We start from the raw sequence: 13,423 nt of genomic DNA on the forward strand, positions 1-13,423 counted from the left end.
CGGGGCACAAAGAGAGGGCAGTGCCATTGTCCCCATGTCCCCTCAGGGCACAAAGAGCGGGCAGTGCCACTGTCCCCATGTCCCCACGGGGCACGAAGAGAGGGCAGTGCCTCTGTCCCTGTGTCCCCTCAGGGCATGAAGAGAGGGAGATGCCTGTCCCCATGTCCCCTCAGGGCACAAAGAGCCAGCAGTGCCACTGTCCCCATGTCCCCTCAGGGCATGAAGAGAGGGAGATGCCTGTCCCCATGTCCCCTCGGGGCACAAAGAGCCAGCAGTGCCACTGTCCCTATGTCCCCTTAGGGCATGAGGAGCAGGGCAGTGCCGCGGTCCCCGTGTCCTCTCAGGGCATGAAGAGAGGGAGAGGCCTGTCCCCATGTCCCCTCGGGACACAAAGAGCCAGCAGTGCCACTGTCCCTATGTCCCCTTAGGGCATGAGGAGCAGGGCAGTGCCGCGGTCCCCGTGTCCTCTCAGGGCATGAAGAGAGGGCAGAGCCACTGTCCCCATGTCCCCTCGGCGCTCCCGGAGCAGCTCTTGCCGCGGCTGTGCCGCTTCTCCCCGGTGACTCTGGGCGGATCTCTCGGGTTGTACTTCAGCGAGGGAACTTCTGAGGGCAGCACAGGCCACACACTGCCTTGAAAGCCATAAATTTTGAGGCGGTGCTTCCATGGATTTTCTCAGAGCCTTGGGGAAAAAATAAAAAAAAAAAGAAAAAAGAGAAAGAAGGGAAGATGTGCCGGCAATGAGGTGTCTGCTGGGGAGATCAGCTGGGAAGCAGATCCATCTGCTCTTTGGAGAAGGACAAAAGAAAATGGTTTTCCCTCTCAGATGCCAGGCTGTGGGGAAATACCAGAATATCAACCATCTTTATTTTTGTAATATTTGGGGTTTTAATCTGAAGCTGTCTGTAAAAAAAAAATAAAAATAAAGATAATAAAAAAATTGCAGCTGAAGAACGGCATCAGATTAATCCTGGGCTGTGTCATAAACAATGCTTGGAAAATCCTGCAGCTCTCCTTTGGCTCCGGCCCCGTTTCCCTGCGGCAGAGCGACAGGCAAGGGCAGGATCCAGGCGGGATCCAGGGTGGGATTCAGGGCAGGATCCAGACAGGATTTAGGGCAGGATCCAAGGCAGAATTCAGGCAGAATCCGGCAGGATCTAGGGCAGGATTCAGGCAGGATCTGGGGCAGGATCCAGACAGGATCTGGGGCAGGATCCAGACAGGATCTGGGGCAGGATCCAGGCAGGATCTGGGGCAGGATCCAGGCAGGATCTGGGGCAGCATTCGGGCAGGATCTGGGGCAGGATCCAGACGGGATCTGGGGCAGGATCCAGGCAGGATCTGGCGCAGGATTCAGACAGGATCTAGGGCAGGATTCAGAGCAGAATCCTGATGGGATTCAGGACACGATTCAGGCAGGATCTGGGGCAGAATCCTGGCGAGATGCAGGGCAGGATCCAGGCAGGATTCAGGTGGGATCCAGAGCAGGATCCAGGCAGGATCTGGCGCAGGATTCAGACAGGATCTAGGGCAGGATTCAGAGCAGAATCCTGATGGGATTCAGGACACGATTCAGGCAGGATCCAGGCAGAATCCTGGTGAGATGCAGGGCAGGATCTGGGGCAGAATCCAGACAGGATCCAGGCAGGATCTGGGGCAGAATCCAGACAGGATCCAGGCAGGATCTGCAGCAGGATTCAGGCGGGATTCAGAGCAGGATCCAGGCAGGATTCAGGACAGAATCCAAGCAGGATCCTGGTGGGGATTCAGGGCAGGATCCAGATAGGATCTGGGGCAGAATCCTGGCAAGATCTAGGCAGGATCCAGGCAGAATCCAGACAGGATCTGGGCAGGATCCAGGCAGAATCCAGACAGGATCTGGGGCAGAATCCTGGCAAGATCTAGGGCAGGATCAGGCAGAATCCAGACAGGTTCCAGGCAGTATCCAGCAGGATTCAGGGCAGGATCAAGGTGGGATCCAGACAGGATCTGGGGCAGAATCCTGGCAAGATCTAGGCAGGATCCAGGCAGAATCCAGACAGGATCTGGGCAGGATCAAGGCCAGAATCCTGGCAAGATCTAGGCAGAATCCTGGCAAGATCTAGGGCAGGATCCAGGCAGGATCCAGCAGGATCCGGGCGGGCTGTGGCCGGAGCAGGGCTGTGCTGCTGGCAGCTGTCATTATTCCCGGTGCCCGAGGGTGCCAGGCTGCCGGCGCTGCCCTTCCCCGAGCATCTGGGCCGGGCTCCCGCTGCCATCTGTGCCCTGCCTGCCCGGGCTGTGCCCCGCGGGGCTGGCACCGCGGGAGGATGGCAGGAATGACGGCAGGAGCTGCCGGGAATGCTCGGAGCAGGGCTGCGTTCCCCAGGGAGAAAGGATTCCTTGCCGTCGTTGTGGAAGAGTTTATTTGGGGGTTTTTTTTTTGGGGGATGTTTTCAGGAATTACAGCAATATATTCATAAATACCTAATTACTACATTCAACAAATAATATATTACATTACAATTAATTCCAACAAGGTACACTTTGAACATGTTTAGGGTTGGGTTTTTGTCCTTTTTTGGGGTTTTGTTTTGTTTTTCACAGCAACCAACCTGCCCCCAGCAGGCTCTGCCTTCCTCCCAGCCCTTCCAGGCTCTGGCACAGCTGCTCCAGCAATTCTGCACGGACACAAATGCTCACCACAACCCCAGCGTGGGGGAAAAATTGGCCCAAAAACCCTGAATCCAGGCTGGTGAGGAGGGAAAGTCAGCACAGGAGCTGCTACAAAGCGAGGCTGCATCCCAGCCAGGCTCCTCAGCACGGCGAGGGACAAATTGCCAATAATTTCCCATCCCTGGTTTCTTCCCCCTCCCTCTGCCACGGCACACAGGAAGGGAAAGGAGCAGAGCAACGAGCGAATTTTGCCGTGTTAAAATTCCCTTCGAAGCCCGGAGTTGGCAGCGGCGAGGCCAGAGGCTGGCGAGGCAATTGGGGATTTAAAAAAGATTAAACTAATTTCTGTCACAAGGGCATTTTTGCTTTTTAATCTCGCCCAGCTTTTTTTGATTTGGTGAAGCCAATGAGAGAGCAGGGAGCAGGGGGGGGGCGTGGGGGGGGTTAATGCTTTTCTTTGCCAGTGCAACGAGGGAATTTAAAGCAGGAAGCAGAGGTCACCTTTTCCCGGAGATGTGAGCTGGTCTCGTGGCGAATTAAAAACAATTTCTAATAAATAATTTAAAAATAACAATCAAATAAAAAAGGCTCCCCCGGGGGGGGCGGGGCACGCTCTGGCCAAAAACCCTGAATCCAGGCTGGTGAGGAGGGAAAGTCAGCACAGGAGCTGCTACAAAGCGAGGCTGCATCCCAGCCAGGCTCCTCAGCACGGCGAGGGACAAATTGCCAATAATTTCCCATCCCTGGTTTCTTCCCCCTCCCTCTGCCACGGCACACAGGAAGGGAAAGGAGCAGAGCAACGAGCGAATTTTGCCGTGTTAAAATTCCCTTCGAAGCCCGGAGTTGGCAGCGGCGAGGCCAGAGGCTGGCGAGGCAATTGGGGATTTAAAAAAGATTAAACTAATTTCTGTCACAAGGGCATTTTTGCTTTTTAATCTCGCCCAGCTTTTTTTGATTTGGTGAAGCCAATGAGAGAGCAGGGAGCAGGGGGGGGGCGTGGGGGGGGTTAATGCTTTTCTTTGCCAGTGCAACGAGGGAATTTAAAGCAGGAAGCAGAGGTCACCTTTTCCCGGAGATGTGAGCTGGTCTCGTGGCGAATTAAAAACAATTTCTAATAAATAATTTAAAAATAACAATCAAATAAAAAAGGCTCCCCCGGGGGGGGCGGGGCACGCTCTGGTTTTGAGCGAGTGGCTGAAAATGGCACCAAGCCTGACCCTGGTGGCACCAGGACATCCCTGCCCGCCTGCGGGCACGGCTCCACGTGGATTGTCCCCAAAGTGCCACCAAGAGACCCCACAGGACCCACTCCCCCTGTGCCCAAACTGCCTTAGAGCCGCTCTGATTGTCTGGGGATTTTTTTGTGGGGGGACAAGGACACCCCAGTGCCACCCACCCCTCAACCCTCCCGCCTCTCCACGCAATTCCTTGGGATTTTCCCTTTGGCAGACGGAGCCTGGGCAAGGCTCAGGCACCACCCCGCACTGTGACACCCACGACGACCCAGCTGGAGCAGAAAAAAGCCCCAGAAAGCAAAAGAAAAAGGGTAAAAATAAAAAAGAAAACCACAGGAGGGTGGAAGGGCTCAGCTTCTCGAGGGCCTGGTGGTGGGACAGGACCTGCCCCAGTGGAAAAGGGGATTTATCTTTCCTGGGTTTGAATTATTTTTAAAACATTTCAATATCTTTTCTGGCCCGACCAGCAGCAGTACAAACACTAAAAGCGAGTTAATCCTTTTGCCAAAAAGAAAAAAAAAAAGAAAACAAACTAGAAAGAAAGTAAAAACAGGGAGGCAGAAGGGAGGGGGGGGGAAAAAAAGGAAAAAAAAAAAGCAGAAACATCTTAAAAAAAAAGGCAAGCTTTTTATAACAATAATTAAAGCAATAAAAACATACAAAACTTTGTTGTTTTTTAATATATATACACAGTACAAGGCTGAAGCACCTTTTTTTTTTTTTTTCTCTCTCTGTTTTTCCACCTGTTCAATCCCAAAGCCGGGGTGACAAAGTGACCCCGCGCGTGTCCCTGCCCCTTCCCCGCCAACCAGGAACAAAAAGGGACCTTCAACCAGTTTATTGACTTTATTTTTTGACAGCGAAGTGCATTTCCAGGGGAAACCCCGGGCTGGGGGTGCCGTGCTGGGAGCGGGGTCCGGCAGCACCCGGGGCCCCGCCGGGTTTAGTGTTGTCGGTGGAGTCTTTCATTGTCTTTTTTTTTTTTTTCTCTCCTTTTTTTTTTTAGAAAAAAAAAAACCAAAGAACCAACAAAAAATGAGCGTTATAAAGTGTGGGTGGGTGGAGGGGGGCGCTTTCAGAGCCGTGGCCCCCGGAGGAGGGGACAGGAGGGGACATGCCGAGGGCTGCTGGCCGTGGGATGGGCTCCCGGCTCCTCCCGGCTCCCGTTTGCTTCATGCATGGCACATTCTCCACTTATTTAATCCTTTTTTTTTTTTTTCTGTTTTCTTCCTTTTATTATTAATGATTTTGTTGTCGTGGTTTGGGTTTGCTTTCTACCTTTTTTTTTTTTTTTGCGTTTGTTTTTTTGTTGTTTTTTTTTTAAATTTTATTTTTGTAGCTTCAAACCTCCCAGTGAAAAATATTAAATATTCAAGGTAATAAAATAGATTATTATTTCTAGACTATACATGTGCTCCCACCTTCCCATCTCTCAGATCCCTGGCCATATGGTCTTCCTCCCTCCCTTGTGCTGGCACTGGTGCTTATCTGATTCTACAGTGAGCCAGCTCACTGGCAGACAATTCACCAAGTAAAAGAAAAGTAAACACTTTTCCATGTTTGTTGTTGTTGTGAGAGTTTTTTTGTGTTTGGGTTTTGGTTTTTTTTTTTCCTTTTTTTTTTTTTTTGGGTTTTTTTTTTTTTTTTTTTTTTTTTTTAATTTTATTTTTGTAGCTTCAAACCTTCCAGTGAAAAATATTAAATATTCAAGGTAATAAAATAGATTATTATTTCTAGACTATATGTTCGGCCTGGCCCAAGGAGCGTCACCTGGGATACCCCTTGAAATAACCCCTAGACCACTGCATTGCAGGCAAGGCAAGGCACTTCCGCAGGTGATCCAGCTCGGCTTGCAGGCGCTCCCGCTCCGACACCATCTTCTGCTTCTGGCTCCTCAGCTCCTGCGGGCAGCCAGGGAATGGGAATGGTCAGAGGGCACCCGACAGCTCCAGGGGAGGGGAACGGCAGGGGACAGGGTGGGGGGGCTGCTGGGAATGGGCAGTGCAGGGAATGGGCAGTGCAGGAATGGGCAGTGCAGGGAATGGACAGGGAATGGGCAGTGCAGGGAATGGGCAGTGCAGGGAATGGGCAGTGCAGGGAATGGACAGGGAAAGGGCAGTACAGGGAATGGGCACTGCAGGGTTTGGGATAAAGCAGGGAATGGGCAGGGTACGGATGGGGCACTGAAGGGAATGAGGCAGTGCAGGGTTTGGGCTACAGCAGGGAATGGGGAACTGCAGGGAACGGGCACTGCAGGGAATGAGCACTGCAGGGAATGGGTGCAATGCATGTGGACGGGTGTGCTGTGGGAGCATTGGGGCAGGGAATGGGCAGGGTACGGATGGGGCACTGAAGGGAATGAGGCAGTGCAGGGTTTGGGATACAGCAGGGAATGGGGAACTGCAGGGAATGGGCACTGCAGGGAATGGGTGCAATGCATATGGATGGGTGTGCTGTGGGAGCATTGGGATGCCCAAGAAGATTCCAAGAAGACTGTGTGCCCACAGAACCTGGTGCCCAGGGTATGGAGTGCCCAGGGGATGGGAGCCCAGGTGGATTGGGTGCCCAGGGAATGGGAGCCCAGGGGATGGGAGCCCAGGGAATGGGAGCCCCGGGGAATGAGTGCCCAGGGAATGGGAGCCCAGGGGAATGAGTACCCAGGGAATGGGAGCCCAGGGAATGGGAGCCCAGGGGATGGGAGCCCAGGGGATGGGAGCCCAGGGGGATGAGTGCCCAGGGAATGGGAGCCCAGGGAATGGGAGCCCAAGGGATGGGAGCCCAGGGGATGGGAGCCCAGGGGATGTGAGCCCATCCCCACTCACCGCCATGCTGTGTGACAGCTGCTCGGCCGTCAGGCTCAGGGTGTAGTGCTGGGCCTCCAGCCGCCGGCACTGCGTCTGCAGCACCTGGCGCTCCAGGTTTTGTTCTGCAACACCCAAAGGACAAGGGCTGAGCACTGGCTCCTCCAGCTCCTTGCACCACCCATGGAGGGTGCCAGCCCTGCTCTAAGCTCTGCCCAGCCAGCAGTGATTGCACCCCAGAGCGTTCCCAACCCCGGCACTGCCTGTGGGGAACCTTTAGGTCCCACTGGGAGGACACTGGGCAGCTGTGAATACACCGATTTTTCAGGCATACATTAATTTTTGCAAAAACAACAACAGTGCCTGTTGCTTTCATGCTGCCCCTGCACTGCTGGAGATCCCCCAGCGCTTCCCCAGCCCATCCCAGCAGGAACCACTGACACCTCCCCCAGGAAACCAAAGCACAGACTGGCATTTCACCCTCCCTGCCCAACACCCCTCACCTTCTATATGTTCCTGGTAAGCTTCAAAAATTGCCTCGATCCCTTGCCACTTGGGCCTGGGGTAATCTTCCTCCTCTTCCTCCTCTTCCTCCTCCTCCTCCTCGTCCTCGGAGGCGGAGTCCCGGGGCAGGGCGGGCAGCGGCCGGAGCGGCCCCTCGGCCGTGCCGTTGTGCGGGGGCCCGGCCGGGCGGGTGGACGCCTGCAGCTCGGGGATGTTGTAGTGGATGGACGTGTCCAGTTTGTGGTTCTGCTCCGCCGTCAGCGCCGCCGTCCCCCCTGCGGGCAGCCGCAGTCAGCCCCTGCCCACGCCCCACGGCCCCCCACAAGGCATTAATTGCACCCTTCCCAGAGTTTTCCGTGGGTTTTTATCGCTCCTTGTGCGCTGGAGTAGGTTTATTTATTTCAACCACTCAACGGAGTGAGTTTGGAGGCTTTGGAGCTGGATTATCCCTGATTTTTAGCATCAGCAACGAGCTCATGGGATGCTCCAGCATTGAAGTCGCCAGTGCCAAAGCCTGGTGGGGGGACAAGGGGGTGATATCCCAGTACCCAGCCAGCCTCCTGTATCCCTGCTTCTTTTTCTGGACATCAGGGAGAATTTCTTGATTGGCAGGGCTGTTAAACACTGGAAGGAGCTGCCCTGAGAGGTGCTGGAGTCCCCATCCCTGCAGGGGTTCAAGGAGGGTTCGATGTGGCACTCAGTTCAGAGCATTACTCTCCTGGATTCTTAAGTACTTTAGATTTGTAAGTTAGGCCTGTAAGGAGTTATTGTTTTGTGGTATAGTAAGTTCTATATTAATCCCTTGCTAAATTGTTTAAATTATGAATTAAGTGCTGTTAAATTTAAGTTTATGCTGTTGGACCTTTAACCATAACCTGCTGATCAAGTCCAGGCTCAGTTTAACACAAGGGTCTATTCTGAACTTGTGACCCAACACGAGGGTCTTCCAACACTCCTTTTTGTCCTTTCCTCTCCTTTTGCTTCCCCCTTCTCCAGCCTCCACACAGGTTATTTGGGGTTTATTTATTGCCTTTGCATTTTTGTTTGCTTTTCCTCAGAGTGCTTTAACCATCTAATGAACAGGAGAGAGAACCTCGCCAAGGAACTTTGTTGTGATACTGGTTTTACACCAAACCTGATACATCTGCTGGTGATTCTTTAAGTGACTTTAATTCCCAACAACTCCCCGTTACCTTTGTGCTTCTGCAGCGCCTTCTGCGTGGACTGCAGCACCGACTCGTGGAACTGGTGGGCAAATTCCTCGGCAATGAAAGGTTCCCAGGGCTTGCTCTTGCCGTTCATGCTGTGGGACAGCGGCACCGGGATGTCCTTGGGGAGGGGACCCCTGACGTAGCTGAGGATGCTCAGAGCCTTCTTTCCGGGGTGCCCGTCGCTCAGCCGGGGCTTCTCCGGCGCCGTGCCCGACTCCTTGGGCCTGGGTGGCTCCTGGGGCCTCAGCTGCTCTAACCTGGAGGCTTCTGCCGTCTTCGGCACCTCCGGCACGGAGACGGCGATGCCCACGGGTTTATCCAGGTCCAGCAGGAGCGGAGGCACTGGAGGCTCTTTGGGAAGAGGAGGAGCAGTCGGCTGCAGCCAGGACTCTGTGTGCCCCTCAAGGCAAAGCTGTGCCCCCCAACCCAAAACCCAGGCAAGGACTTGGGGCGCTTACCAGTGCTGGGGGCACCGGGGCTGTCCCGCGGGGAGCTCTTCACCACCACGGCGGCCGGCGTGGTCTTCTGCTTCATGGCCTGGAGCATCTCCACCAGCTTCTCCTTGTCTGCAGCATGGGAAGCTGAGGTTTAGTGTAGCCTCTGCTCAGCAGAGCAAGCTCAGGGCCCCAGGCAGATCCCCCCAGCACCCCCAGCCCGGGCGTGCGCGGGCCATGGCTGTTACCTTTCCTCTTCTCGGCGCTGATGTGCGTGAGGTTGAAGATGGTGAGGAAGCGTTTCTTCTCCTCGAAGTTGGGGCTGTTGTTCATCTCGTCGGGGCTGTAGCGGGTGGAGAGCGGGAGGCGCGGGGAGGGCGTGCGGCGCTTGTTCTGCACCGTGGGCGGAGAGGGGCTCCGCTCCCGCAGCATCCGCCGCCGCTTGCGCCGCTTCTGGCTCAGCAGTTCCTCCTTCTGCTGCTGCGTGGTGAGGCCGAAGAGCTGCAGGAACTCCAGCTTCTGGGGCGACCAGGGGCAGAGCAGAGCAGGGTCATCCCCCATCCTCGCCTTCATCCCCATTCTCATCCCCATGGCCACTGTCATCCTCGTCTTCATTCCTATTCCCATCCCCATGCCTACCCTCACCCCTGTTGCAATCCCCATCTCCATCCCCATTCCCATCCCTATTCCCCTCATTCTCATTTTCATTCCTGTTCCTATTCCCACCTCAACCCATCCCCATTCCTGTCCCAATGCCCATCCTTACTGCCATCCCCATCCCCATCCCCATCCCCATCCCCCTCCCCATTCCCATCCCCATCCCCATCTCTTAACTCCCTGGTGCCTCTGCACGCCATTCCCATCCCTATTCCCCTCATTCTCATTTTCATTCCTGTTCCTATTCCCACCTCAACCCATCCCCATTCCTGTCCCAATGCCCATCCTTACTGCCATTCCCATTCCCATCCCCCTCCCCATTCCTATCCCCATCTCTTAACTGCCTGGTGCCTCTGCACACATCTGGGGATGGTGGCTGCACTGGGCACTGGGAACTGGTGTAAAGGAGGGGCTGCTCCCCCAGAGGACAGGGAGGGGACAGGGAGGGGACAGGGGTGCCACCAGTACCTCCGAGGACGTGTCCAGCTTCAGCGGGGGCTGCTCAGCCACGCAGCGGAGATGGGCCCGCACCTCCTCCTCGTCGCTGTCATCACAGGAGTCATCCAGGTCATAGTAGTACCCTGGGGATGGGGAGAGGCTGGTGTGAGGCTGGGAACACCTTGGGGACCTGCTGGGACCCCGGGGAATCTTCTGGGACACAAGGGAACCCCACTGGGGATGGGGGTGCAGCAGAGTAGGATGTCAGAGAGGAGTGATGTGGGGAGTGCAACCCAATGGAGCCCTGTCCCCTCTCCACCACCTGTGGGACCTCAGAGGGCATCACCCATCCCTGTGTATCCTCTTGGCATTGCTTTGGGGGTGGCAGGGGGTCAATGGGACACAGGCTGGGGACTCTGTGGAGGAGCCCCCATCCCACTGGAGCTGGGACAACAATTCCAGCCCCTCCCAGCTCTCTGTCTCCTCCTCACCACTATTCTCATCCCCACTCCAGCAGCCCCATCAATATTTAAAACCCTCTTATTAGCTTCAGTTCATCATTTATTCATCGGGCATGTCTGGAGCACAGGCTTTACCGAAGCGCTCGGATGCGGGAACGTCGGCATCCCCGGGAGACCCCCGGGCAGGTCCCGGTGCTGGGGGGGGGAATCCCCGGTCCCTCACCTTTCTCACGGGCCTCCCGCCGCCGGCGCTCCTCCAGGTCCAGTTTGCTGACCAGCCTGCGGTGCTGCTGCACGAACTCGTCGTAGATGTACATGGGGTCCTGGGCGCGGGGCTGGGGGGGCCGGTAGGGCGAGCTGGGCTTGGTGGCCTCGGGGAACGGGGTGGCCGGGGCTCTCTGCTGGCTCAGGATGCTCTGAGTGGACTTTTCCAGCTCAGCTAGGAAGGGCGTGTGGGTGAAGGCTCCGTGCTCCGGGGCGCCGGGCTCCCGTCCCGGGGGGTATTTCTCCAGAGCATCCCTCTTCCTCGGGCCCTCCTCCAGCTTCTCCGGGCAGAAGACCCTCTCCACCTTCACCAGAGGGATGCCCTGGCGGCCGGGCTCGAAGGGCGCTGGGTGGCTGTGGAGGGCGTGGGGCTCGGGGAGGCGCCGGGGAGGGTCGGGGGGGCTCTCCATCAGCGAGACGGGGTTCCAGAGGGACGTGGTGACGGGGTGGTGCTGGGGTTTGGGGGAGATGAGGGGTGGGGGCCCGCCAAAGTGCTGCCCTGGCTCCCGGCTGCTCGGCTCGTGGCGGCTCGATCCCAACCTGCGGGGAGAGGAGAGCACCGGAGCGGTGAGGAGCTGGCACTGCCACCGGAGAGCTGGCAGCGCTCCAGCCCCGGGGGATTTTGGGGAGAAACACGCCTGTTAGGAACACCCCACCCCCCAGAGAGGTTTGTGCACGTGGGGCTGCCACACTTGTCCTCTCCATGCCACAAACCTGAGGGCTGGGGGCAGAGTTAAGGCTGTGCATGGGCGGGTTGAGCATGGATGTGGCTGCATCCCAGGAGCGCAGGGCTGGAGACCCCAGCCTTGACCCCTGCGTGGGGACAAGCAAGCCACCAGTCCTGCCACAGCCCCGTGGCGAGGGCAGCACCCCGGCACAGCCCTCCTCTGACAGCAGGAGCCGGAGCCAGCCCGTTTGCAGGATAAATATTTCATGTGCCCAAGCTGTGCATTTAACACTTTTCCGCTCCAGCGCCCCAGAGCTCCGCGCGCGGAGCAGCGAGTTCAGCCCAGCGCCGCCATGGAGTCACCACCGGCGGGGAGCACCGCCTGCCCCCCGGGATCCATCCCTTTCCCGCCCCACTGGATGCAGGAAAAGGATGGGGATGGAATGTCCCCAGCTGCAGGTGTCTGGGGGTGACCTTGCTGTCTCCTCTCCGGTTTGGGGCGGGAGGAGCGGATGGGGAAGGGAGCCTGCGGCGGGCGCTCGCCTTTGTGCCGCCCCGTGATCCGCTCCTTATTATCCTCGATGAGCCGCGCTAATCCCCTGGATACCCAAAAATAACAAAGGGAGCAGGCGGCAGAGCTGGCTGGATGAGCCTGCACCGCTTAAGTGCTCAGCCACGGGGGCGAGCAAGGCCCTGTCAATCAATCCGGGGGTGTGGGCACGCTCCGCTGCCCCCCAAACTGCCCAGGCTCGGCACAGGTGCCCCCCAAACGAGGCATCCACCGCCCAGCCCCACTGCCTGGGAGGGGGGAGCTGCAATTAGTGGTGCTGGTGGCTGGGCAGCACCTGGCCACTCGCTGCTGGCCCCGGGCCACCTCCCGGGCTCGGCGCCTGCCGCCGCGCAGATGTCGGGCACCAGGAATGCCTGGCGCTGCCAGCACAGCCGGCCTGGCTGGCACCGTGTGGCAGGAACCCGCTGGCACCGGCCAGGCACCGTGGCTTCGGCTCATGGGATGTGCGAGGGGCACGGCCGAGGGGTGGTGGATGCCTGATGGGGGGCAGAGGTGGGTAACGGGGTGGGCACAGCCACAGATTGGGGGGGGGAATCCTGTAAATCATTACATCATGGCATCATGGAATGGTGTGGGAGGAAGGGACCTTAAAGATCATCCTATTCCAGCCCCTGCCATGGACAGGGACACCTTCCACAAGACCAGATTGCTCAAAGCCCTGTCCAACCTGGCTTTGGACACTTCCAGGGATCCAGAGGCAGCCACAGCTTCTCGGGACAACCTGTGCCAGGGCCCCGCCACCCTCACAGGGAAGAATATCCCATATAACCCTGCCCTCTTTCTATATAAAGACATTCCCCTTGTCCTATCACTCCTTTCCCTTGTCCAAAGTCCCTCTCCAGCTAAGATACAGATATTCCCGCAAGGACAGCAGTGACACGGGAAAACACAGCTCAGTTTTGGGGGAAAGCTCTATCCCTGGAGCAGGGATGGCAGCATCCCTACCTGGGGTGCTCGGGCCGGTGCTCGGGCTCAGCCTGGCTGGGGGCACGCCCGATGTCCAGGTGCTGCTCCAGCACTTGCTGCCGGAACTCCGAGACCTGGGATTGCCGATCCTCCTTCTCCTGGCGCAGCCGGCGCTGCCGGGCCAGCCACTTCTCCTCCTCGTTGGTGCGCTGGATGAGCAGCGCCGTGGCCGCGCTGCTCCCGGGCAGAGGGAACACGCTGTGGTTGGGGATGAGGCTGGGCACGGGGTGGTGGGAGCCCGGCGGCGGGTGCAGAGGGTGCTGGATGGGCTTTGGCGTGGGCAGCACCGAGTCCTTGAGTTTGTCTGCGGTGGAAAAAGGGGTGATGGAGAGTCAGGGTGTGGAAGAGCAGGGGGATTTTGGGGTGAGCATCCCTGTGGGTGGGAGAGACCCGGAGCTGTGGGGCAGCCACCGGGAAGAGCTCAGCTCAAGGGCTGCCCGCTCGCTGCCAGCCCAGCTGCCTGGCACACACCGGGCACGGTGCCAGGCCAGCCCGAGTCAGATGGCACAAGGCACCGCGCCGCCGCTCCGAGCTGCCGCAGCTGGGCTCCTGGCAAAGC

General features: G+C 57.3%; 1 protein-coding gene across 2 annotated transcripts in view; it reads right to left on the reverse strand.

Moving 5' to 3' along the window:
- Positions 1 to 4,721: 4,721 nt before the first annotated feature.
- Positions 4,722 to 13,423, reverse strand: part of GSE1 (Gse1 coiled-coil protein) — a 98,823-nt gene continuing 90,121 nt past the window's right edge. The window contains exons 9-18 of one of the 2 annotated variants that reach the window (XM_041400614.1): positions 12,844 to 13,168; positions 10,620 to 11,200; positions 9,966 to 10,078; positions 9,089 to 9,359; positions 8,865 to 8,987; positions 8,389 to 8,757; positions 7,195 to 7,470; positions 6,713 to 6,816; positions 5,622 to 5,791; positions 4,722 to 5,286 (exon numbers count right to left, since the gene is read on the reverse strand). In XM_041400614.1, coding sequence (XP_041256548.1) covers positions 5,657 to 5,791; positions 6,713 to 6,816; positions 7,195 to 7,470; positions 8,389 to 8,757; positions 8,865 to 8,987; positions 9,089 to 9,359; positions 9,966 to 10,078; positions 10,620 to 11,200; positions 12,844 to 13,168 — 2,297 coding nt within the window. In that variant the 3' untranslated portion in view covers positions 4,722 to 5,286; positions 5,622 to 5,656. Of the gene's footprint in view, positions 5,287 to 5,507; positions 5,792 to 6,712; positions 6,817 to 7,194; positions 7,471 to 8,388; positions 8,758 to 8,864; positions 8,988 to 9,088; positions 9,360 to 9,965; positions 10,079 to 10,619; positions 11,201 to 12,843; positions 13,169 to 13,423 lie in introns of those variants that run through there. The other variant, XM_041400615.1, reaches the window with a different exon arrangement.

The sequence above is a fragment of the Onychostruthus taczanowskii genome, unplaced genomic scaffold (genome assembly GCF_017590055.1).
Source record: "Onychostruthus taczanowskii isolate IOZ18803 unplaced genomic scaffold, ASM1759005v1 scaffold18, whole genome shotgun sequence".
Classification (NCBI taxonomy): domain Eukaryota; kingdom Metazoa; phylum Chordata; class Aves; order Passeriformes; family Passeridae; genus Onychostruthus; species Onychostruthus taczanowskii.